Source organism: Dicentrarchus labrax, unplaced genomic scaffold (assembly GCF_905237075.1).
Source record: "Dicentrarchus labrax unplaced genomic scaffold, dlabrax2021, whole genome shotgun sequence".
Classification (NCBI taxonomy): Eukaryota; Metazoa; Chordata; class Actinopteri; family Moronidae; genus Dicentrarchus; species Dicentrarchus labrax.
In genome coordinates, this window is record NW_026136714.1 from 18,089,106 (window position 1) to 18,116,999 (window position 27,894).

The window sequence follows — 27,894 nt, forward strand, 5'->3', positions numbered from 1 at the left end:
CTCTCTTTTTAAATAACTGGTGATATGAGATATCCTTTAGCCTCTCAGTTCACACATTGCTGCACTCACTTCATTTAACCAGTCATCTTTTAATGTGTTTTTGCCACTTTTAACCAAAACACAGGATTACCCCGAAGTTCACATGTGTGAGACTGTGTCAGTGAGTTAGTGCAGTTTGAGATGTTGTTAGAGGATAAAATGTCACCATTCTGAACTGAAACGTGGGCCCACTCTGTGCCAGGGTGAAGCTGCGGTGTGTGGAGGTGGTGTCATATTTCTGGAGGGGTGCCATCACCACGGCGTATTAATAGACAGCTCTACAACCACCCCCTGCCACACACCTGAAGCCCTCAACCCCGACTGTGCCACGCAGGTGACCAACAAAGGACCTGAAGCCAACAGTTCATGCATATTCATTCACAACGTTAACCTGACAGCAACTGCATTTTTAGTAGCTCTCTTCCCTCAGGCTCTTTTCAACACAGAAAAGTGGTTTTATGGCTTTTGTGACACCATAGACAACACCTTTACATCAACATTACATCTTATGACAACAATTACCGCTATACCTCCGACAAATAGGATGTGTATAAGCCATACTAAAGACACAGAGGAACTTCAACATGCTGAAAGGCACGTATGTGCTTTGAAAAGGAGTAATTATGGCTTATCCATAGATAAAAACCCAGCAGTAACATTACAGATGACCCTGTGTTATCTATCCTCTGCAAATCCAACCACAGTCACTTGAAACAAATGAAGTAATCATGGAAGAAGGTACAATCAATACTTATGTTTCCACTAATGCAACCTGAAAACCCTTAATAAGCCAATAAACCCCCACAACAATCTTACAGTTTTGTCATGTTGCACTTTGGGCTGCAAGAAAAAGATTTCATGTTTTAGTTCCTTTTTTTTAAAACTGTGTAATAAGAGAAGCAGAGTATTGGTGGATAACAAAGCCACCTGTTGCACTGACATTTGCTATTATATTCAGCAATCAGCACTGAGGATTTCTGAAAAGCAGCCAGCTCGTCTGTCAGCTCCCCTGCTCTCTCAACAGTTTCAGCTGGCATTAACTGCAATCACGCATCTCAATCAATCAGTCAATTAATCAGTCAATCCGTTATTTTAAAGACATTTACAACCACAGTAAATGCGATGGGAATGGAGGGAATTTTTTACATTTAGCTTTGTTTCCTGAAGCATTATTTAAACTGTGAATCCCGCATGGAAATTCCTCTGTTTCTTTTCTTTTTTGTCTTTCTTGCATAAAAGAAAAACAATAATTTATTTATATGTTGAACAAAAACAGAAAACAAAACAAAAGGGTTGTTGTTTTTTTTCGTTTTTTAGTGAGACATCTTTGTTCACAGCCTGTGCTGATATCAGTGGGGGAGTGGTAAATATCTGAACAATTTCCCTTTGAACATTATTAGCTGTGCTAATTAATTAAACAAGAGAGTATTCTTAGTGATGGTCTTTAACAAGAACACAGCCCTGTCCTCCTCATTACAAATGAGAAAATACTTGCAGCAAAAAATGTGAAGGCTAATCCGTGAAATAATTAAGGTTTTTCACTATATGAGAGGATTCATTCAAGTTCACTCCAACCGTGTGCTGCAGTCAGTTGTACTGTACAGTGAAGACACATGCAGCAAGGGGATGTGGGTGGTTCATCCATTCAACAATAGTAGAAGCTTGTTCTAATCACAACCTCTGCATGCGTCATTGTCAGCCACTCTAAACTCATTGTCGCGAGGGGCAGATCTGTGGCTGACCTAAAATGAGTGGGGGACAAGGATTGGCTCTGGAGGAGCGACCACTCAGAGTTCAGGAGCAGAGCAAAGCACAAATTCAGAGCTGTGATGTCAAGTTTTATTGTTATTCATCCCCTTTCTCTCAATTTGGTTTGAGACAAATTATCTATGTGGAAATGTTTGTGCGAATCTTTTGCAATTGGTGAACTATTAATTAAAGATGCTGTTTTTTAGATAAACATGCTTCCGTTCTTAATACTTTTCTGGACGGTGTTGACAATACACAAGGTGTATTGTCGGCATCCTCCAGGCTATATCACTTTTGCATTGTTAGGCTTTATCCACACTTCTAATGTAAAGCACATTTGTGCAAACCATTATACAGCTGTAGATTCCTTTATCTACTTCAGTTTTATTTCCAATATGGTTATTTTTATCTGGGTTTGCAATTTTTCTACCGTCAGCAGAGTGATATTTTTTGTTGTTTACACAGACTTCTATTTATAAAGATGCAATTTCAATATATATAAGTAAATCCCATTATCCAAATATATTTAGAAATAACTATATTTATGGACACATCGATGAATATCTCTATATAATTATTATATAATTCAATATATTGTGGGTATGAATATATTATTGAACTTTACATGTTTTTTATGGTTACTTTTATTTATTTTTCTTTAAATTATATTTGCCCTCATGTTCATGGTGTTGTGCACTGTGCAACAAATTACGGTGACCTTGAAGTGAATCACAAGGACAAATAGGACAACATAACAACAAACAGGAATACAACCTTAACTTCTAGCAGAAGAAGTTAAGTTGTTTTCTGCTTTGTGGTTGTGGTTTTTGTTTTGTTGATGTGTTTTTCCATTTGCTGTTGCGTTTTTTCATTTGTGGTTGTGATTTGCGCTTCAAGGTAACTGTAGAAATGCTTTAAAACACTTCATAAGCAGGTTTTCAGTATGTTGTGTGTTCACTTCAAAACTGCACAAAAAAAAGTGGTAGTATGCATACTACTATTGATGGACACCAATTGTCAATGGCAATTAACAAGAAAAATTGAGGTGCTATACTATAAAGATTTAATATCTAATATAATATAATATATAATCTAGAATCTTTTCCAGGGTAGTGTAACAGTCTCTATGAAATATGACAACACAACAACACTACTTGTTGAGTTGATTTCTGTAAAACACAACCTTGTTACATTTTAATTCTTACCTGGTGATGATAGCCAGATGTGGTGGGCTCATGCAAGCCCCCATAAACAGAACCACATTCTCGTGGCGTGTGTTGCGGTAGGCCATCACCTCACGCTTGAAGGCCTTGAGCTGGTCCTCGTTGTCGCGCTCGATGTCGATCAAGCGGATGGCCACCTCACCATGCCAGCGTCCATGGAAAACTTTACCGAAGCGTCCCTTGCCGATCATCTCCCCAATCTCCAGCTGCTCAAATGGGATGTCCCACTCCTGCAGGAAGATGCTGGTCTGACTGGCTTTGCGTGGGAAGTTGCGAGCTGACAGAAGTGACAGGTTCATCTCCTCAAACTCGTCACCGGAGTCCTCGTCGTTGCCCTCCTCGTTCTGTGACAAGGCAAAATGTAACTGTTCTTTGGCAGCTGTAAGCCTGAATTTCCCATATTTACAGATTTAGTATGCAAGGTGATTAAAATGCCCTTATTCAACACAAAGAGGTGGTGTTAAAATGTTCTACCAAGATGTCAAATGCTTATTTTTTGACAAATGCCATTCAGCAGCTGGTGTCATATAATTTTTGTACTTTTCTATACATGCAATTATTGTATCTTTATTTCTGAATTTTAGTTTAGTTGAGGTCATTAATAAATATATACTCACTACTGTTTAAATCATACATATGCTCTGGCATATATGTAAAGAACAATACTTGCATTAGATTTTTCTGAAGCTATGTGCATTTGAAATACTGTCTGCTGTTTAGGCCATTACCAATAAAAAAATAGAGAGTTATGAAAAGAGAAAACAGCCAGGGGGAAAAACTGGCAGATTTGGCTGATTTGATTTTAAATATAATGTACCGGCAGAATGAAAATTACCTATTCAAAGTTGCCTGCTCGAATATCATTCAAGGCAATCTGCATCACATTTTCTCAAAATATATCATTGTTGCAGAAACTATCAGTGAAGCTGTTTTTCCTTCTTGCTGCATAACTTACCTGGAAGCTCCCCATAGAGCTTAGCCAAATTATGCGAAATGAGTGAACAACGCAAATGACTGCGACAAGTGATGGTGAGAGCTGTATATATTCTTCATTCAGATTCTTCACACTTACTTCTCCATATGTGGAGAAGTGAAACAACGGAATGGATGACAAGCCTAAATTCACATACAGTCAAAAGCATCAAAAAGATCACCCTTAGAGATCAAAAGAAGCACTCACATCTGATGTAGGTTCAACTTCGATTTGAAGTAAAGGGTTGCCCTCATTCCTAAAAGGAAGAAGAGTAGATGTAGAAATAAATCAGAGAGAAAACACTGTAAATAAAGTAGCTCTCCTTTCACATGAGAGCCTGTAATTCTTCACTCCACTGATCAGGTTTTTGGCTCTTTATTGTCCCCATAAAGTGTGAACAATCCACTTTTGAAAATGTTGCAGTCATGATTGATGTCCCAAAAAATATGTATTAATGATTGATTGTCATAATGAATTGATAAATATCAATTTGATTACTTGTCGATTAAGGATCAAAAGTGATGCACTAAAACCAGAGATATGTTTTTTTTTATTCCACACATTCTTCTTCCTTGTCAAAACCTGGGGCCTGCATTAGCCACAATGCAATTTGACAACCAACATTTGGTCTCCAGCAGAGATGAGGAGCTGGTTATGTCTGGTAAGTTGACTTCTTTCTAATTCTACACCATCAGATTTTGTTCATTTTCAAAGTTGTAGTTGAGTTCCTCTATAAATTTTGTATATATAATATATATATATATAATTTTTTAAAATTATTATCACATTCTATTAATTGATAAATTATCTCATGCTTGGTTTATAAATATTTTAGCATTGTAGGAATTGTATGCTGATGTAATTGATGGCAGAGCTTAATATGGGAGCCACACGTGTGATCAATCAGGGCAAGTCTATATGTGGACCTTCATGGTTGCAGGCTTTATTTTCTCCTCCTTAATTGAACTGATTGCTCATTTACTGCATGTGTGTCTAGTATAGTTAGGAGAACTGAAACCTTGAATCTGTGAGTGCTGCTGAAACTCAGAGGGACTGAACTGTTTGCCATTGATTTTAGTCTTTTTGTGCACCAGAGCACTTTTACACAATGCAATGTGTCATGGCTGGATTTTGATGCTGTCAGCTGCCCACCCTATTCTGTGAATGGGTATCGTTTTTTTTCTACCAAGACACCAAAGACAAGAAATATTCTGTTGACGCAGAATCACTGTGTTCTAAGTAAGTTCCCATATTGAGGTCATTTTAATGACTTGGAGATGACAACCATTTTCACTGTGACCAGCAAACTTGTTTTATTTTAAATCATCACAACATTTCTTTCCTACGATTGCAGAACCAGCGATTGAGGCTGAGGAAAAAGATAATAGTTAAAAATCCAGTCCTTGGAATCCAACTAGGCTATCCTCTAGCCTTTATTTGTTGATTATTTGTCGCCCCAGTTTTTTGTGGAGCTAGCATTTTCTTTGGTACTATTCTGCTCAATCAGGCTGTGTATTTTGTTCCTAAAAAAAATTACAGAAGATTTTCAGGCCCAGAATATACTGAAAAAAATTAATGGCCCACAGGCTGTAAATCACCTGCAGTGAGAGCACATTTAGCACATCAAGACTATTTGACAGATAAATGAATAAAGTGTGAACTGGATTAAATGTAAGAAAGGGCACTCCTAATTACTGGCAGCATTTTCAGATTTTTAATTTTACATTTGCTTTATGAACTTTCAAGTGCATTTGCGCCCTGAGCCCCTATTAATTCCTGACCCCAGCATGTACACTGTCACCCACACGGTGGGTGCCAAGGACACGACACAAATGAACCCACTTCTCCTCTTCAACCCATCCTCCTCCGTCCATATAACTGGCTGTGTAACATCAGTGTGTAACCTCTCACAACCTCTTTGTGGTATATTAACACTGGTTCGCAAAGCAATCCTGGACTCATGGGCAAAGACCACAGGTGAGGCAGTGTATAAAATAATATGTGATTCCTGTGGCGCCAGGGGCCCCTACCAGCGATTCGATATCTGCTCTAATGAGGGGTACCTGCCGGGTGTTGGGGTCTGAGACAGGCCCTCATTAACCCTGGGATGAGGCCATTAAGGCCAAAGAAATCTGCCAGCTGCCACTGCAAGAGCATACAAAGATGTGGGAAAGGAGGGACAATAGCATTAATTAAATCAGAGGAATATGGGTTTCATAACCGCGCTAATGTATTCAGTCGTCAAAAGGCAGAGAACAAGAGACTGTGAGAGTGAAAAAAGGAGAAATAGAAAAATTGTGAAACTGTCCATCTAGAGATATACCGAGTAGAGACCCGACGACACGAGGGTTCAAGATGATCATGTATGTTTTCACCCTTTTTTCAAGAGATGTCTTCCTCATCTAATTTCTAAATGTCTAGCTACATGTGGCTACCTTCATTTAGAATACACTGGGCTACAATTTTCTCAGCTCTGGAGAAGCCAAGATAAGGGCAGCTGTGGCTCAGAGGCAAAGCGGGTCGTTCCTTAATCGGAAGGTTGTGGGTTCGATCCCCGGCTCCTGGTGCCACATGTTGAAGTATCCTTGAGCAAGATACTGAACCCCAAATTGCTCCCGATGCCATGCTTTGTTCACTGGGACAGGTGTGTGAGTGTGTATGAATGTTAGTTTCTGTTTGATGGACTTTGCCATCACTGAGGGAATGTGTGTGAGGGTGAATGTGGCACGTAGTGTAAAAGTGCTTTGAGAGGTCGGAAGACACTACACAAGTACAGGTCCATTTACCAAATAATGTGGTGCTTTTATTAACTGATCCCAGCGGGGAAATTTATATTTCACCCATCTGGCTACCTACAAGTAGCTACTGTAAAGGACAGCACTTCTTGAACCAATGGATTTTTATAATATCTGATTATACATTATCTGTGTACATAGCATGGAGGCTGCGACTGATCTCTTTTTTCAATGCTGTATTGTATAAAGTTGAACCTTGAAGAGTTTTTATTGAAGTATCTAGCTGTCTGGGGTACGCTCGTAAAAAAAAATCAGTGTTAACCAGAAATTCAAAAACAAACCTGTAATGCTGCGTTAGTGAATCAAAGGCATTCTCTTACCTTTAAACACTATTTTCATTGCCCTTCCGCTTTTTACCTTTTTACCTTTGCTTCACCAGACTTTAGGTCATAAATGTTTTTGTTCAGAAGGGATTATTTACCCTTTAATCGAAAGAAACAAATGCTGCATTACTGGCAAATTAACACAACACTTATTTTAATAGATATCTGATTGAATTACTGACCTGAAAACTGGCCCTTGTTCTGCTAGCCTCTGCTACTAAAGGGTGTATTAGCTTATAGACTGTTTCTTTCCTTGATGTTTTTAAGAAGATAAAACATGGCCCTAAAGGGGCATTTAAATCAGTATGTAGCTAAATGGGCATCTAAGCTATTGCTGTACGAACAGCATCATTTTGATGAAGATTAAACCATGTTAGCAAACAAAACAATATATCTAAGGTTCATGTCCCATTAATGCATGTTATTAACTTAACTTCTTGCCCAGAGTTTTATCAGATTATTATTATTAATATTATTATTATTATTATTATTAGTATTATGTATAATTCATCATCATTATAGCCGTTATCATTATCATTATTATTAGTCACATTTATACTATTACAGTTGTTACTGTTGCTATTGTTATTGCTGTGCATCTCTGTCTGTCTTTCTCTCTCTAGGCCCACATCCCCTCCCCCCTCTACCCCCCTCTCTTCCCCTCTCCCTCTAACCCGAATCGGTCAAGGCAGATGGCCGCCCACCTAGAGCTGGGGTCTGCTCAAGGTTTGTTCTGTTGGGTCTCTGTAAATAATAATAAAGGAGTACAGTATGGACCTGCTCTATTTTAAAAGTGTACTGAGATAACTTCTGTTATGATTTGGTGCTATACAAAAAAAAAATGGTATTGAATGGAATTCTATAACTTAATATATTTATATATCTTAAAATATTTATACAAGGCTTTATTATATCCTATAATATATAATAATATATTTGTTATAATGAAAATGTCCATTATGAGATTTCCTTTCCAAGATCAAACCCCTACACTGCTGCAACTCATTCACAGTCAGCCCCAGTGTGTATAAAGAGACCAATCTGACTTTAGCTGATCATCTCTGTTGCTTTGCTGCTTTAAAAAACTAAATTCCTGCATGCACCTTGTGCACAACTGGCACAAAGACCTTACAATTCAATGGCTTAATATAATCAGAACATCCCAAAAAAACTATTGTCACAATCAATCCCATTCTGTTCAAACCGCTATGGGAGTGTGGCATGAAGACATCAAATACGGCTTTTTTTTTTTTTTTTAATCGAAATACATCACTAACAGTACAGCCCCATGCCCTATACCTTAATCTAAAAACTACTAACATTTGCCTTTCTATGTCTAGGACCTTTTCAAGACTGTGTTGATATTTAAAAAATGAAATTAACAGTGGCATTATTTGCTATTGATTAAACCATTACAATCTATGGGTACAGTCTATATTTAATCACAATTGACCATCAGCCTATAGATGGAGGTTCTTTTCCCCTGTTTGTCTTGATAGATTGAGATCCTAATCTAATTAACATCTGGGTCGAAAGGCATCTCATCACTCCTCCTCCTCTTCCGGTTGTTTTCCCGTGACTACTGGCTTCCTCAAAGAGCCAGTGAAAATCCAGTTGGCATCCCAAGTGTAGCGTGAACTAAAGGCCATGCTAACATTAGTCTCTGAGTATTCGTCATGTCGGCCCTCGCATTGAAATTGTCACCCAAATATCTGTGCTCCAATAAGTTTGACTTGGCCTCTGACCAGCAGCCACACAGAGAAGGAGAACAGGGAGAAGGAGATGAGGGAGCATGCAGATGAGAGGAAGATAACTGAGAGGAGACATGGAGCCTGATGATCAGAAGTACTTTCTTAATTCCTTTCTTACGGTCAACATATGCTTTTATTAAATTACTTGTGTAATAGATTCTACTCACCCTGGTTCAGACAGGACAGGGTGCAGGATGACCTGTGGTGCTCTGCTTGGAGGAGCTTCTGGAGCAACATCTGCAGATATTAGAGTCACAAAATATCAAACCAACAATTTAGAACAAAGTTGCATTCAGTGTTAAATCCTTTTTTAACACTGTTTATAATGCTGTCCGTGCTTTAGAGAGGCAGTGGAAGATCTCAGCTACGGGTGGGTTAGATGTACCTCTATCAGAGATACCATCTCCATTGCAAACCTTATGCAGACAGCTACAGTCCATTTTTAATTATACAGTCTATGGTATAAACACTGCTTTAGACAGGATTTGCTTAATGTAGGAAGCCATGTGAGAGGATTGGGGTCAAAAATGTACTCTGCACCACATCTGGAGTAGTGATGAAGAAACTGACTGAAATACTGAAAAAATAACCAACACCACAAGATTTTTAGTTGATACATTTCAAACTTTTACACAAAATGTATTTTACTCCCCAAACATTTTTTTTTCATTAAACTTACTTTCATCCCATTTTGAACCATTTTTGATCAAACGACCACATTGGTACATTTTGACATATGTACTGGGAGTGTCCTGGCGTAAATCCCTCTGATGTATTTGATATTAAAATACCTTGTTGATGATTATTCTTTGGCATAATCAACAGCAGCAAAGGAAACTATTGAATTCTCACACACTGTCAGTGTGTTTCAGTTACAGACATTAGTCAGGCATCAAATTCACCATATATATTTGTCCATTTAATGCCTGACAAAAGATCATGACTGAAACGTCAAAACACAGCACTGACAGTGTGTTTGACATATCTTTATTTTTCTATGCACCTGGTTTGCGTCAAACAACAATTTGTTTGAATGCAGCATAGAAAATGTAAGCTGTTCAATGGAAACCCCTCACATTCTCCTAATCATATTGAATTGCTACTTTCTTTCTTGAAATTATTTGTATGGAAATATAAACCAGTGTAGAAAATATCTTCATGAAGGGAATACTGGCACGCTCTGTAGTATGGAGGGATATGAACATATGTGTTGATACACGGTTTCATATGTGATATGCTGCACCTACACAGTATGTCTTTAAAGCATGTTAAAAAAAACATTTACTTTGATCAGCACAAAAGGACGTACAGCACATGCAGCATGTCGTATCATTGGAAAAGGAGACACAGCAGGTGGGATTCTCTGCGCTATTCTTGATGACTAAGGTCAGCTGTTGTGTTGTATCTACCTCTGAAAGACATCAGAAGATTCTCTGCCACGCTTGCCGCCTGAGTTGGCACACTATGGCAATTTGTGACACAAAGTGGGAGCCACAAAAAAAACATTCCCTTTGTCGTACGGTGCATTAGTAGCTGGCACCATTGCCTCACAGCAAGAAGGACGTGGTTTTGTTTTCTGTGTGGTGCCTGCATGGATGTTTGCATGGATTTACTCCAAAGACCAGCAAGCCAGGAGGATTGAAGGCTCTAAATTGGCCAATGGTGTGAATCTGAGCCAGTCGATCTGTCAGTGATCCCTGCGACAGACTGACAGCTTCTGCGGGGTATTCCTACTTTCTACCACAAAATGTACGCTGAGCCCCTCGCGAGACTGAAAATGAGCACTTGTGTGGAGACAAAAAATGAATACATTTTAAATCAAACTGTAATTGGCCCTGGGAGGCTTATGCAAATGTTTTTTTTTTGTTTGTTTTCTTTTCTTTTCTAAACAAGAGCTAACATTTACAGTTAATGTAATATGACCTGAATGTGGCATTAGTTCCATTTACAGCATAATGGTTTTAGATTGATTGGGCTAACAGTAAGTGGTAGCATTTGGCCATGTTGTTTTGTAGCTCATAAAGGTAGCCGATGTAGTTTAGCTGAAAAACCGACAACAGCATGTGTGACTACAATAATCAGAACCTCTGTACCACGCTGCATGCTGTATATTTATGCATTTCCAAAAACTCTCCTCAGATCTCAATTACACCTCATTCTTTTCCTCACACCACTCCAGGTTGTCTCGGTCGTAATAACCTGCCAAATGAGCAAAGACTGTGTGGTACCAATGTGGGCAAAAGCAAAGAGTCTGGGCATTGACAAATCATTAGGAGGCCCAAATGAGACAAGCAATGTGTGGGTGTCGGGGCAGAGAGTCTTAAAGCAGGTGAGGAGATGAAAATTACCACCAACATCAAAAGAGCCCTCCTCCTCCTTACTTTTCTGGTTCTGGTTGCAGTGCATTATGGGTAATGATCAATTATGAGGTACTTACCTGGGAAGATGAACTGTTGTTTGTATTTGAAATAACTGGAGGCTGTGGAAGGAGACAAAAGGAGAGTTTGATCTGAAGTCATGTGGACTGTTTGGTCAGTATTTATTCTCAAATATAAATAAATATTAATTTATGTTGGTTAACCAACTCTAGTATTTTATTTACATCCCCCTCTGGATAAATTAATGATCCTCTTGATCCTCCACTTTTCATCTAGTGACATCATCAAGTCAAAACATTAACCTTAAAAAGTGACCAAAAACCTTTAAAACTTAATCACATTTCCATTAGCCTCATATGTAATGTGTGGTTCTTGCTAATTAGCAATTGTTAGCAACATCAACATTATACATCAGCATGGTAGCATTGTAAACATGTTAGCATTTAGCTTAAAGCACCACTGTGCCTAAGTACAGCATCATAGAGCCACTAGCATTAGTCTGCATTAGAGGACACAAACAGGAACTACAATGCTGCCAGACAGTCATTGAGTTAGCTATGGGTAGTTGCTGTTTGCACTGTAACAATGGAAACAGACAGTTATGAGTTACTTTTGATACTGAAGAAAACTTCCAAAACCTTTACTGCTTGCGTCTTTTTCTATTATTCCCAAACTTCAAATCAAATTTATTGATATCCTCAGAAAGTGTCAGACAATGATATGCTTCATTACCTCCTCTGTGATAACCATGTCAAATATTAAAATCTGAGTACTCAGTTCTTGCACATTCTAATACCTGTCAAGTTGAACTGTTTCTGTTGCCGTGCCGACTGTGGGGAGGGATGTAGTGGCGAGGGGGGCGTGGCACTGCTGGGCAGGGGAGGAGCCGGGGAGGATGGAGTGGAGGAGGTGGTGGATGAGGGATTACTGCTGGAGTCTGGTTGGTACGGGACTGGGATGTGATCCTGAGAAGCGACAGAAAAGAGAAAGGTCAACAGAAGCTTTACTTAAACGTCAACATTGGTATTTTGCAAGTTTTAGTCTGTCGTCACAAAATGCTTGCACTCTACTTTATTGTTGGCCTCTTTCTGAATAACACCACAAGTTTCTAGATTGATTTTCTACCTTCCAGGCAGCACTTGGTTTTCATTAATTTCAGTACAATATGAAAATCAACTTGCAGAGACTTGAAACTTGCCCGACAGAGGTAATCCATCACAATGAGCAATACGCTGCCTTTACTTTTATGACAAAGTTATGTTATCATTGCGTAGGGCTGCAGTTGTGAACAGGAAGCATTTTTAAAACTCCCTTCAGAGGTGCATTCAAGGATGCTCCAACATCCGAAAAAAATAAGATTAGCTCAAACTGCTTCACATGCATACTCTCAACTTATTTGAGTGTTGATTAATTATATTTTTGCTGTGAAAACGTAAAATAGTTATTTTTACATGTTTACTATTGGTAGGTTGCATTTGTGGGACATCTAATAAAGCATCAAACGACCCAACCAAACCACAGCTCTAGTTAGAGATGCTCTTTTTTTTAATTTTTTTTTTTTACAGTTTCTCATATCAAAAGTACACATTTCAGGCAGTGGGTCATTGGACATTAGGCATAGGCCAGATGTAGGTGTTTTCTTGGACCTACTTTTAATAAAACATCTGTGGAATCTTGAATTTTTACTTCAGGAATGGCCCCCTTATTTCCTAAACCACCCTGCCACCCATCATAGGTGTCCATTTCAAACCCACAACATTAAGAATAAAAGTTGTCACACGCTAGTACAGCAAAGATGATGATGCAGATGCAATTTCTTAAAAACAACTCAAACAACGTAAACTTATCTCTACATCTATGAAAAAAAAAAACATATCAGTTTCAAAGACAGTTTCATATGATCTGGTTATCCTTTATCATCATTTTCCATTATGTTTTGGTGGTAAAAACATGATGATAAAGGATAACCAGCCTTTATCATAATGTTAATTATGTTGTTACCACCATGGAAATCTTGTGATAAACTTTTTTCCCTCTGTAACTGAAAAACTGTTAATGTCCTGACTGCAAAATATTCAGTGTATGAAAACAAATCCATCTGTGTAAACATCAATACCGCTGAAGATATTTTTGTATGGTTTGATCCCCTGGGAGAGACACGCTGACTCATAACCACTTTCCAGCCCCCAAAAATTGAAGAAATGTGATATGTAGGACAAGTTACACAGAGATTGTAATACACGCTGTATTTTTTACACATACCTTGTTGATTTTGTTGGTTTTGGGGAGCGTCTGACTGATGTGCAGGTCTGTGTACCTGAGCGGGTTGTTGATGTCACATGGCACTGATTCTGTCCGTACCAGACGAGCTACTATAGGAAAAAAGCACAGAGGAACAATGAAGCACTGTAGGAGACTGAAATTAAACAACACTCGCCTAATAGCTTTAGGGAAATTAGAAGAAACTCTTTATCAGGCCCTGCTTCTAATGTGAAAAATGAACAAACTGCCCTTTCTTGAACACCATCCATTTATTATCGCATACAGACACTTTGTTAAGAAAAAAAGTTTCCTTAAGCAAACTATGTCATTAAGAAAACTGTCACTTTCTATTACTAAAGCAATGTAAAAGAAGTCAATTAGTGTTCTTTACCTTGAGTTGTTCCTTGGTGGTCTTATTGGGGGGAGAAGGGGGGGGGGGACAGAGAAAGAACAAAAATCTCAATGCTGATAGCAGATAATGGGAATTTTTTCAGTCCTGTCTGTGTCAGTACAAACAGTGCTTGACGCAGTCACATTTGTCAAACCTAAGTGGCTTAATTAATCACCAGATAACCTTCTATCTGCTAAACTAGCAGAGGCTCTTTCACTTTTTTAAATGGGGCTGAAAAAAATGTCTCTTTAGTGGCTCTAACGACTCAGACACATTCAATATATGAATAACAATAAGGGAATAATACAACAGGGTTTAAAATCTAGCTAGTTCTGGTCCTAACCAACCAATTTAATATCCACATAAAACCAGCTAATTTTCAAGCAATTCCATCTTTGGTACAAGCGGGGTTGGTAGGGCCAGTAATGATAGTTTGGGATAGTTTTAGAAATGACTACTGTTACTTGAAAGTTGTCATCAATTACTCATTACATATTATGCCACTGAAAAAAGATTTTACTAATCAAGTTTAACAAGCAGCCAGCCTGCATACAACACTGAAGTCCTGTTACCAATGTGAAGTTACATGGTCACACACCCTCTGAAACTGACAAAAATCAGGTGGCCCCTGAATGTTGGTGAAGCAGTAGAGTGGCTAGCCAGCAGCTAAAACACAACATGTACTTCAGTCAACTGTGGAATTACTGGGAGGCCTGTTTCTTGTTCCTGGAAGGCGCATTTCTTCTTTTGGCAGAGGCTAACCACTTTCCCACATGTCTAGCCTCGGTGCCAAGCTTAAGCATATCAAGGTGTATTCAGACAGAGCACAAGGCTAATTCTAGAGGCAGAATGACAGCGTACAAAATTGACTAAAAGATGCACGTGGGTATGATCAGGCACAAATTTGCTTGGGATGATGCAAATTCAGGTGAGAACGAATCCGTGCAAGCTGAAAATGTTTCAACAATATCTGAGTGAGTTCAGCAGTCAGTCAGAAGCTGCCACACAAACACGCACAGACACATTCGCATACACACAATCGGCGCTTACATTTCTGTTTCTCTGGAATCAACACAGACTACACAAACAATCCAGTATTCAAATTTGCTCCCCATTTGAACAAACCTTATTAACCATTCAACCCTACATCAAACCCCCAGTAAGACTGAAAACAAGCTGACTCCCAAAGGAGTGGTATAAATAACAATCATCAACACTGGAAATGACAACATACTAGTCTTCCACAAGGAAAAAGGCAATAAATTAAAGACAAAACATGAAACCTGGCTCATGTAGGCTGAAATGTTGCATTGAAAAAAATACCTTTAAGGGATTCTCGTCCACCTCGCTGTATGATCAGTAAATGGCAAGGTGGGGCTTCTTTGGTGCATTTGTTGTGGCACTTCAGCCTGAGTGCATACATAGGGAAATTTGGTTAGTGTTTGCCTTATTGTTGTTGTTGCCATCATTCTACAGTGATTAAACCTATGTCGAAAACAGACAAGAGCTAATTTATTCAAGTGATAAGATAAATAATAAAAACAAAAGGGTTCGTGTCACAAAAATCACCTAGAAATACAAACCAAATCAAGCAAGATGACACACAAATTTCATAAAATAATGACAGCATTATCAGTGAATGTGTACACAAATCACTACTATTAGCAATAAATGGTAAGACAAAAAACAGCCTGGATACCTACTTGCAGTTTTTACATTTCAGTCCAAACAACATTCCCTTTCCACATACTATGCATGTCTGGGACATCCAATACTTTGTGGAAAACCTGCAGGCAAAAGTAGAGAGAGTGAGATAAGGACATTTACAAAAGTCAAGACATCACTTTCAGCTTGTTGCACATCTATATGACATGTAAGAGCTTACCATGAGAACAGTGCTTTTGACCTTTGTCTTTCATAACATTCTCTCATTCTGACAGACGGCATTCCCTACGTAACCTTTCTGCAAGGATAGTAAATACCTGAAGAGGCTACTTCTGTGAAAGTGTTTACCTTCCTAATCTCCCTTACTAACTGATTTAATTTGGGCCCATTTCATTTTCATCTTTCAGTTACGCTGTGCGAATGAACAGGGTTTACATCAATACAAGAATCAGTCTGGGTGACGGGAGCTCGGAGGCCTGCACCGCTCTTAAAGGGTCCAACACAGTCTCCTCTCAAACAAACAAATCCACAATGTGCTCCGCAGTAGCAACCAATTCCCTGCACAGATTGACTGAGAGGTACGGGCACGTATGCGACTATTGGCTGTATTTACTGATGCGACGCCTGGGTGCCAGCAGTGCCGCTGGCTGGCTAATGGCAGGTGACTAATGTAGTTTGACAGAGTCCAAACCTCTTTATTAGGCCCCTCCTTCCCCTCAATTGAGAGGCACGACTCAATCCAATTCTTCACAGATTTTTTGTGGACTCTGCTGTCAAATATGAACGGTGATGTGACATTAAGGGCAGATTCTGCATAAAGAAATGTTCAGCACAGCAGAGGCTCCAAAGCCCAACTGCTGCATTGTGTACCAGCAATACGCATATGCACTTATCTTAACGGGCCAACAATGCGATCAAGGGCACATGTTAGAAATATGCAAATTGGCACATCAAGGAGATTGTTGGATGGAATAATGGCATTTCTCTTAAAACCAGCCTTAATCTTCAAATAACAGCTCTATAAATTACATTTGCGCTCAGTTTGACTGCGTATAACGAGGCTTAGAGCTTCTCTCTCCACCTCGCTGACTTTCAGCAGGCAAAACACCCACGTTCTGGAGGTTGCTGAGATCCCACAACTAATACGGTATTGTTTTACTTTTTAGATCACTACCATTTGTAGTCAAGCAGGGTGAGAGAGAAAGAGAAAGGCAGACAAAGAGAGAAAGAGAACTGAGATGTTATGCAAGAGGCCCTTTTTCTAATTGGACTGGCATTCTGTCACAGTGGTATGAGTGAATGCACATAGGCAAACTCACACGCACTCACCCACACATTTTTCTTCAGCCCTACCTGTGTTTTATTGAGTTTCCCAGATCTCTTCGGGGAATCTGTGGGGACCAGCGAGGCACTGAGAGAGTGTCTGGAGAGGAAGAAACAGGAGGTTGTTTTTCATTAAATGGTAATACCGACAGAATGTCTTTCAGAATTGACTAAGTGTCTTGCATTAAACATTCAATTTAACACATATGGCATTTTGACATTTTGGTGTCGGACTTAATTATCTGTTTATATATCATGCACACAGTTACTCATGACTCATTGTAAATGAGATGAGAAATGAGAGTCAAATTAGATAGATAGATAGATAGATAGATAGATAGATAGATAGATAGATAGATAGATAGATAGATAGATAGATAGATAGATAGATAGATAGATAGATAGATAGATAGATAGATAGATAGATAGATGCATCAGTCAACAATAAATCATGTGAATTGTTTGCATGTATAGAAGCAGATATATTGTATGATATGGCTACTTTGGTGCTACCTTTATTCCATTGTGAGGCACTCTTGCTTCAAAAGGTTTTCACAACAAAAACCATTCGCTTGGTCCATTAGTGCTTGCAATGACTGAGTGGCACAATACATTTATGCACAACCTCTTAATATCAGGTGAGAATGGCAGCCTACACAGACTTGCCTGTGAAGGCGGCTAGATGTGGTGGATATGCATTGAGATCACTGAAATAATGTGGTAAGTGCTGGCTGCCAATAATTCCATAACAAATTAGCCAAGCTAAAAAATGCCCAAAAAAAGTCATAGGTCATACCAGAAAATGCATCATCCAAGATCCCTTTTTGTTCTCAGTGTGGTATTTAAATTTATGCAGAAACCCAACATTACAGGCATATTTAGGTAATGTTCTGTTATACTTTTGACAGTTTAGAAATGAATAAATACAGTCAGCCCAAACAAAACATGAAATAGGATTTTTTCACATTTTCACCACACCAATCAACACCCTTTGAAATGTTTCTTAAAAGAGTCCTCCACTGAACTTTGCGTTTCTTAAATATTGTCCTACTCATGTTGGACAGTTAATAAAAGGGATAAATATTAATTATGTAGAACAAGCGATTTTGTGCATGCATTGTTCTTCCATGTCTAAAACTGACACCTATAATACCCTTAATGCAACTCGACCGCAGACAAGCCTCAAACAGAGCTGAGGAGCGGGTTTCAGAGGTCTGGCAAGCTCACTTCCACACAACCATTTATTTTTCAAACTTGTAGTCTGCAGCCCTTACAATCTATCAGTTACAATACCACTTAATACAATAGCAAGGTATGAGGCAATTTATCAGAATTGGCACAGCTCTGGATCCACTCATGGTTTTATAGTTTTTTCACACATACATACTCCCAAAGACCTGTTAACAGACTTTGATGTGTATAATCAGCACACTTTCTCTTTAAAGTTTTGTATATTATATTTGCAGAAAAAACAGGTTTTATAAAAACTGAATAACTATGCACATACTCTGTGCTATTCATAGGCATACACTGTATCATCTCTCATCGTTTGCATCTTCTTGGCTGTCAGTCCCAATTTTGAGTGGAAGGTGTGTTTAAAGAAAACAGCTCAGTCAATAAATGTGCAGCTTTGAATTGACAAAATAAAACTGAAGAGAGGAAAGGATAGAGTCAAATCTGTGATAACTGAGAAATTTTCGAAGGACCTTTACGCAGGTCTTTATGAGTTATTCATGAGTATTTTGTTACTTTAAACTGGGAAATGGATGCCAGGAAGAGGGGATTAGAGGGGACTTGAGATTTTTGTGTGTGGGTGGGTGGAGGAGTTGAACAATAAATCAATCAATTGTGAGGATAAAGAGGAAACACACTTTCCTCAATGCATCAAACTCCAAATGCCTTGAAAATGGAACTGTGGGCTGAGGTGTGCACTGAGATTGATCTCCATATGAGAGGACTGAAGAGGCTTGCTTCAATTAGGCCCAGAAAGAGTTTTTCAGCTGAAAATCCCACAATTCTGCCCAAAAGAATTAATCATTTATGAATTTGAGGACAACTTTTTAAAACATTTTCAAATGTCTTTTTATTTAATAGAAAACAGAAAATGCATTAAGATCCATTGTTGAAATGCCATTGGAAGAACACTTTGGGGAGACATTGGGCAGAGTCCAAGAGTAGAGTGTTTCCAAATTGGCACTCCAGTCATAATCTCAAGTTGGCAACAATACTGTTTCTTTCTTAATAAGTTTGTGATCTTGGCATTCACAGCGAAAGAAGATTGCTACAATAGACACTATAGCTTGGTAGATACTGTATATTTCCTGCAGTTGTTTGCATATGACTATTACTGAAGTCAAGACCCTGGTTAGCACTGTCACCTAATAGCAAGGTTCGAGACTGCCAGCCAGTTAACTGGCATCTATAAAACTGCCCATAGGTGTGAATGTTACCGACCTGTCCATGGTGTACCCCACTTCTCCAGCCCCACCAAGATCTCCAATGATAAGTGAGTTTGGGTAGATGAATATTCTGCCCCCTCATGAATTTATGTAAATAAGGTGGACAAGATATAATAAACACCTTTCAATGTAATACACTGCAGTACAACATCACCACTAATACAAACTCAATAATAAACATAGTCAAAGTCAAATTATCCCTCACATTGTCAAAACAAACTGAACTCTATGCTTCATAAAAGTGTAATTCGTGGCTTTTGTATTGTTTTAGATTGTGAACTAATTAAGTGGCTAGTGAGTGTACTTTGAGTGATTTTTCGTTTGGAAAAAAGAAATTCTAGATCACACAGTCTTCTAATTGCGTTTATGTACTTTTTGTAATTTGCACTTACTTTCTCTCTGCCTCTTTTTAACAATGATTAATGTAGGTTGAAGATGACTGATGCAGATGCTGACATTAGAACTGACAGCATCGGCAGCAGATAAGAGAGATAAGCAATCTTTGTGTGATTCAAAATCTTCATCTGGTGATGGGCTCAATCAGTCCTATTAATTGATTACAAGGCTTTGAGTCGTTGACTGTGCTAATCTCATGGCCCCGGTGCCGTATAGCATTTCCTGGTTCCTGAAACACCCTTCCTCCCTCCTCCAGTCTCTCCAGAGGCTTGGTGTCTTCTCTCTGCACGCCGATGCATTGCTCAATTACACTCAATCAGCCTGATAACTCAATTGAGAGGGGAAACTGACATCATCTGCTTCTTGTCGGCCTTGTTGGCGACTGGCAGATGATTGGACTTGTCAGCGGCGTGGTCAGGGCTATTTATCGTTGTGTATGCATTCTGTTGACGTCGCTGTCTGTCATCCACAACAAGCCTTGATGATCCAACCATCCCTCAAACAACGGGGGGATTGTAGATTTATGTCAGTAAGTACTCATAAGAACAAACACGTAAACACATGCTCACAGACATTTCAGTCATACAAAGAAGCGTAAGCTTTGCAGACACCTTGAATTTGGTCCTGCCCTGTTAAGAATGGCATTTGGCCATTAAGTCAGAGGTTGGGTCAGAGCTTATTTACAAGTAAGATGATGAATCCAATTTTGATTGAGCTATTAATCTGTATTTGTTGTATTTAGATGCATTGATGTGGATATGTATCTTTTAGTTTGGTTTGCACTGATGTAGTTTGGGTTAAAGGTTCTATTGTTTAATTTTTTGGGATATTTTATATCCGTCCTTTATGGTTACCTCTATGGTAGTAGTATTTATTGGCAGTGGCGGAGTCCGCCATTCCCATGCTAGAAGATTGCCTACCTAACATAAAGGATTGAGATGAAAACATGCATGCATGTAAGACAGAGCAGTTTTATATCATTGATCATTGATCAGCCTCACTATTAACTGTTAGTTCCTTTTTACACCATTTTAGGTTTGTAGTAAGCTACTGCTAATGCAAACAGAGCGGCCTACTGCTGCTGTTTATTGAAGCGTTAAAATAACAGAACATCAGGTAGACAAAACAGGCAATCTTTTCATCAGTACATCGTTTTTCTGTAGTAGTAACTAAACAAGAAAGAGCAGCCTCAGTGAGCTGTTAGATGAGGAGCTGCAGGTGACACTTCCAACTTCTCAGTCAGTTTTTACTGTGTCTTTTTGTGTTTTCACTCACTTGAAGTGTAAATGAAGGTTAATAAAGGTCAATAAAGGTGATTTGATGTTTACACATACAGGTGTTGTGTAAACATCAAATCACATAACTAAAGCAAAACCACTGGAAATATTCGGACATGCAAAACACCATACCAAGACAAACAAGGGTGTGTAGTTTCTATGTGCATATATCCACGTGTGTGTGTGTGTGTGTGTGTGTGTGTGTGTGTGTGTGTGTGTGTGTGTGTGTGTGTGTGTGTGTGTGTGTGTGTGTGTTTGTGTGACAGATGAGTGTGCAGGAGCCAAGAAACCCCAAGGCGCCAGACAATAGTGTCCTCCTCCATCTTCTTTGATTGGTCTCAGCCTAATTAAGCCAAGGCCTTCCTTCCCCCTCCTTCATTGGCTGGTCACATGACATACAGCAGGCCATGGGATGGAGTATGCTGTGTGTGTGTGTGTGTGTGTGTGTGTGTGTGTGTGTGTGTGTGTGTGTGTGTGTGTGTGTATTTTTGTGTGGGTTAAAGAGAGAAATGTAACTACACTGAAAGATGAAGGAATATATGTTTCTGTCTGTGTGTGGGTTAAACAGAGGGGGGCGGGTGTGTGTATGCAGAGATAAAGAGACTACTTGAGTCTAGGAGCCTATTTAAAGCCAAATATAGTTTATTTGACGTTAGTCTGAGATGCTTTTCCAAGTGATTGACTGAGTGCTAAACACTGCTATTCCCTGTGGAGGACAAATTTTTACTGCGGTTAAAAAAAGAAAAGAGTGGAGCGTGTGACAATTAAACGACATGAGATACATACAACAAGGGAGAAAAAACACACAAATTCCAATTATTCTCATTGTACACCGCCTCTTGTCACTATCAGAATCATCAAGGTCCTACAGCTCAATGGGCAGAGTGTAGCACTTTGGCGGTTTGGATAAAAGCTTCAATCAAATGGTTGAATGCAATCAACGGTATAACTGTCACAGCATCATTGAGAGCTAATCAATAGCTTAAGATGGGTATACCAAACAAATTCAGCGCATAACAACACTAGAAGGCAGCATGTTGATGAGAAGCCTGTTTAACTAGATAAGAGTCATTATCTAGAGACATTATGGTATACACGGTGGACTGTGCAGAGCAGCAGAAGAAGTGAACAGGACTGTAAAAAAATGTGTGGGCGTTTGCTGCACAATGTGCTGCATTATAGCACACGAGTGTTATATGAGCGATATGTTACAGGCTGTTGCTCACCATATTCTCATCGTTTCTCATCCATGTGTTTTAGACTTTCCACAAGGTGAAAGTAACTGAACCAAGTATTTGTTTGGAGTGGCAGCAAGAAACAAACTACGAGAAAAGGGTGGAAATAGACGAGAAGGGATTTTTTTTTTTTATATCCAAGTGTGAGAAAAAAACTCCTCGGATGAACAAGAGACAAAGCCAGGTTGCTCAGTTGCTATGACAACAGCTACACGCCGATCAGCCTTTTTGCAGAATATTTTGCTGTCATCTTTGACGAGCAATCACATGCACACACACACACGTTTACAAATAACCCACATACACGCACAAAATCCCTGTGAGAAACCGACAATAGCAATCACAATGCTGGAAAATAACAATTATGTTGGATGAAACAAGTATCTCTGCATAGGCCTTATAGATAGTGGGAGTCTTTTAAGACTGCGCGGTCTAAAGTGTGCCAGTGAGACAGAGGGAGAAAGGAATGGAGAACAGATGATGCCTTGAGGCCTTATGGCTCGGTAGTGACTTCCTCAGTTGGATAACTCAAATGGCTCAGAGCATGCAGACGAGTAAACCGGTCGACAGACAGAGCAGGTTTTGGTGGTGAGGCCAATCTGACGCTATGGAAAGCTTTCAGGTGACGTATCGTACCCTCTGGCACCCGTACAAGAGATCCATAGCTCTTGGACAACACTGATGGCAAACAGATTTTTAGTATATATACAAAGTTGCTGTCTCATTAGAACCGGGCTCCCTCTTGACAGTGTTCGCATTCCCTGTGTGTGTTGTTCTATCTCGCATCAAATTGAAAAAAAGGCTAGAAAAAGATCCCAAAAGTGTACTGGAAGGATGTTTCAGTGGTGCTGACAGATGGGAAGCTGTAACATTTGATGTATCATGACTAAACAGCACTTTCTTCTTCAGCATGCATCCTGGTGAAATATGGGAATGAACTCATCTGATTTAGCTTTAGTGGCAAGTTGAATGTTAACATCTGTTGCTTTGCTACACCACCCTACTGGCTATTAAAACTGTTTGTTTAGATTAGCTGAGGTGTCAAGTCACCACTCTAAAGAGACTAAAGGATAATTTACTGTTTCTGGTAGCAGAATTTGCTAAATTCTCAGTGAGATCAGAGGGATCTTTCCAGCATTTCAATGTAGATGCAGTAGCAGTACAATGTTCAGCGTAAGACTCCTTTGACTTGTGACACTGTTTCTAACACCTGCCCTACTTTCCAATGGTAACTATTGACCAATCCACCTCTTTATTGACGGGTGCCTATGACCTCCTCTGCAGGGTTTCATTAGTTGGAGTGAGACATGAGCTTAATGCGGAGCTCTGCGTCAGAAACAGAGTCAATTAAGTCCCATTTGCTAAACATAGTACCTGGAAAACACAACACTGGTCCTCCTATTAGATAAAACTGTCATTATTTACTCAGAAGATACAGAACAAAATACAGAAAATACATCATATTATGGAAGTAAAGATAGCCTTTCGTGGATCATGGGTCAAAGTAGTTGACGTTTGACAAAGTTGACATTGTTGCCTTTTGGTTATTGGTTCACACTGCCCAATTACAAGTGGATAAAATATTATAAATATGTGGTGTAGAGAGTATTTTTAGTGTTGTAGCCACTGGACAAAAGACAAAACAAACACAGGTCAAAAGGTGAGATTTATCTGTTCTATTCTGTCTACTAGTCAAAAATAAAACCGAATATGTTTGTCTCTCCATGCCTGAGTCAACATGTCAACATCCATCTCCTCAATACCTTGGAAAGTTTGAAACGCTGGCGCTCATGAAACTGTGCGCCTTTACTAAATGACTGAATTGACGCCAACTCCGGCTATTCTTCTCAGGTAACTCTTTTTCCTCACCCTGTTTTAAATGTAGCTGTTATTTGTATTTCCATTTGTATTAGCCTATTCTCAAAGGGACCTCCATTGTGGTGCCACACTTGGTTGCTAGGATATCTGTGACGCAACTGCAAAGCATCTATGGGAGGTTAGGGTGAGTGAGTGACGTCATCACAACACGTAGCAATAAACCGAGTGTTGTGCACAAAGCGTATGAAGAAGATCTAAGCCATTTATATCCACAAGCACACACTCACAGACTCCCACACTCGCTTTCTCTCTCTCTGCATCTCATGCCAGCACACACACTCATACACACACATCAGTTTTACAGCAGGTGTACGTGTTGATCAAGTCCCAAGGCTGATATTGGACCTCCAAGTGGATACAAGGCATCCTCACAAATTGTGGCATCTGTCTGCTCCAACTGTGTGAGTTCAAACAGCCTGAGGCTCTAGAGGTGAGCTGTCCATGGAAAATGTCTCTCAGTGGCCACCATAACTTTTCATAATTGGACAGACAATGACTTATCATAACACCTGGAGCAAGAGCAAAAACACTAAAAACTTAATATTTATTATTCAGCATGACCATGGGAGTAAACAACAACAAAAAACAATAAGACACTCCTTGCTTGCAAAAAGTTTTTTTTCCCAGTCTGTTGGGCATACATCAATATAAACATCAGACACAGTGCAAGAAAATGAACATGAGTATTGCAATGGCTACTATGATGTTCACTGTCTGCACATGTTTCTTTATGTATGTGCATCAGAAGCCTTATTAAGTAAGTTTTGTTTCTGCCATTAAGGATGCCATCTTTTATCTAATCTAATCATATTATAACCAGACTATTATAAACAGTATATCTAGGTGGTAAAGCCCAACAAACTCAAAGGAAGGCACTGACGTTTCATCTTAGACTGGGCACTGACTCATCCCAAGCAGACAGTGTTTGGTCGCCTCAGCCAGTCTTGTGAGACCTCTGTGTGTTTTGATTCAAATGACTAGAGAGATGAGTGATAATGCTTTTGGCTGTAGGGCCCTGACGTATGAGATGGCAGTGATACCAAAATCCCAAACATAGACACAGGACGGATGTTTAGCCTGGCTTACCAGGAGCACGCACGCTTGTCCACATGATCACACACAAACACACAGATATATATATGCCATTCCTAAAATAAGAACTAGAGACACTTGGAAGCTCAAGAAAGAAGAAAATGTCATTATTTACAAGTAAGCGCAATGAGCAGTGACTCTTGATCACATGACCTCTTCTATTTTTGTATTATTAAGCACTATTTTGTATATATCGATATTGGCTATATGGCATCAAACAATACAATTTGGACATCTGGATAACAACCTTATAAACAGTGCTACTCATAAAATGTGAATGAAAGGGTGGAAAGTGGTACAGTATAACTGCAAACAAACTGTAAAACGTATAATGATTTGATCTCTTAAAGCTAAAAGTTCTAGTTAAATGTTGATGTATGATAATAATAACACAGTAATTACATCACCTTTAAAAAAAAAAAAAAGTAAAGTAAACACAGAGGTGAATCTTATTTTCCGCATACCAGTCGGTTCTCAAACAGATCTCAGTAAGAACTGTAACTGACACCAGCACAAACCAGTCTAACTTGTATTTGGGAGAACATTAATACATGCCTTAACAGTATAATTATAAAAAGAAGTCAGAGACGTTTCTGAACAAGCGTTCCCAGCGACTCCTCCAAAAAAGCCTGAAGGAGAGTATGAAGCGGTAGGACTCCTTCCACCATCAGAGCTGTCCACAGCGGACAGCTTATCTTGGATTTCAGGTATACAGGCAGGTCTCCAAACCAAGCTGTGATACCCACTGTGTCTAATAATGTTTTCTACTACAGCAGGATAAAAAAAGCAACTTGTACTTCATCCAACTTCTAAAAACTCCTTCTCTATTTAAGAAGTACCCATCTCTGCTGTTGCCTAAAGCAGACGCTGTTAACTTGGACACTTCAGCTCAGTGGGTTGTCAGTATGCACTCCCACATACGTACAGGTGGAGACATGGGAGATGGCTTCATTGTGAATGACTGGAGCCCTGTAATCATTACTTACAGCTTTGTGTTCATAAATCATGTCTTTGTTGATTTAACATTCATTTTACTCTAGATAGTTGACGCTGTCCGGGGGAATAAGGGTAATGAACGGCTACAATTAACTTGCACAAGACTGAAATGCCTGTTTTCAACACGAATATTTTAGGTCTCAGGTTGGATTTTTAATGTCCACATGCAAACATATCTTCCCACATTGTGGGAAGTGGAAAGGAGTGGTGCATTCCAATGCTTAACAAAGGTAGATGACCAAATTAGCTGTTTCTTCTAATATGAATAATTAAAAGTACAATAAATAAAAAAAATAAAAAATACATTTTGGTCCAGGTAGTCTGAGGTCAAGTGGTCAAAATAACTAAAAAGACAAAGCAAGTGATCTGCTGGGGGAGGATAAAGTCCTTTTTTTACAACCTGGCAACACAAGATTTACTCTTAATACTGGCTTAGTGACCTGTAAAGGATTAGTAAATGATTAATAAAGGCATTATATACTTATCTCACATGCACACATTAGCAAGTGAGAAAATACCAATAAATTCACAGCGGTATTTGTCTGTCCTCTCATGCATATGGTGTGTGATTATTCCATGTCATGCCTCTACCAACAAATATGCACTGCTGTGCCCCGTACCAGTTAGTTAAGGTCCGCAACTATTCACAACACTAAGTGATGACCATTCATCACTCCTTTCCTTGACACAACCTCCATTACTCCCCATCTCCTCTTCAGTCTAATGGCTTCCGCAGAATGCCCATAATGCATCAGCCAATAAGGCTGCCAATGTGCAGCAACACACCACCTCCGGTCATTATGGCACGGCCTGATTGTTCATTTGTTGCACTTTCCAACAGAGCTCTACTTAAGTATATTTTTAACAAAAAGAATTATGGGCGTGAGTGCTCTTTTTTCTCTTTGTGGAGAGTTCAGTTCAGTGTCAAGGCAGAAGGTTTAAGACAATAGAAAGTGGAACACAAAGCAAGACAACTGTTGCAATGCTGATTTCAGGGTCAGAAAAATACTAAGATCCACAGAAACGAGATATTACATGAGCGCTAAAAAAGCAGATACCAAAGGGGATTAGAACATGAAAGAGATATATTAAAGGCATTAAAAACGTATTTTAAAAAGTCATAAAAGCTAAAGTGTGAGCTGATTAATAAAAGAACAGCTCACTTACTTGCAGAGGGTGTTTCAGCATGGACAGGAGGTGTGGAGGGGATGAAGGAGGGGAAGAAGAAGGATCGCAGAGATCGTTCGGTGTGGAAAGGTGAGCGCTGCGTGGGCAGATTCTCACAGCTGCCCACACTGCTGTGGATCTTAAGGTTCAAGGGCTTGGTCTTCTTCTTGGCTCTGAGAGAAACAAGACAACAACAAAAAAATTTGATTGACAGATTAGAGGTATATATACGCCTGAATGGCTAAACAGGTAAAAAAGAAACCCTAATGGCATTAAATATGTGCACTGACACAGTCAAAATGTATACATACTGTATACCCCACAGCTGAATGCAACAAGTTCACACCAGGGTGGGTATGAAAGTCACTCTGGTGCAGGGCCAGAGAAAGGAGAGTCAATTACATAGTTGCAAAATAACTCCTAGAAAGCATTGAACAAAGGTTTTAAGATTATCCTACAATGGATTTCTTTATTCATTTTGTATGAAAATCTTGCATTTATGTGCTTGTTCAGAGTCCCCCT

The 27,894-nt window shown here is 39.2% G+C and overlaps 1 protein-coding gene across 4 annotated transcripts in view; it reads right to left on the reverse strand.

Annotated features, from left to right (window-relative positions):
- The window catches only part of ksr2 (kinase suppressor of ras 2), a 107,997-nt gene that overhangs the window by 24,095 nt on the left and 56,008 nt on the right, over positions 1–27,894 (reverse strand). For 3 of the 4 annotated variants that reach the window (XM_051423818.1, XM_051423819.1, XM_051423816.1), the window contains 11 exons: positions 27,373–27,545; positions 16,903–16,972; positions 15,588–15,671; positions 15,208–15,293; positions 13,885–13,905; positions 13,494–13,603; positions 12,028–12,196; positions 11,291–11,332; positions 9,021–9,090; positions 4,192–4,240; positions 2,994–3,355 (listed from right to left, as the gene is read on the reverse strand). In XM_051423818.1, coding sequence (XP_051279778.1) covers positions 2,994–3,355; positions 4,192–4,240; positions 9,021–9,090; positions 11,291–11,332; positions 12,028–12,196; positions 13,494–13,603; positions 13,885–13,905; positions 15,208–15,293; positions 15,588–15,671; positions 16,903–16,972; positions 27,373–27,545 — 1,236 coding nt within the window. The remainder of the gene's footprint in view (positions 1–2,993; positions 3,356–4,191; positions 4,241–9,020; positions 9,091–11,290; positions 11,333–12,027; positions 12,197–13,493; positions 13,604–13,884; positions 13,906–15,207; positions 15,294–15,587; positions 15,672–16,902; positions 16,973–27,372; positions 27,546–27,894) is intronic. The other variant, XM_051423817.1, reaches the window with a different exon arrangement.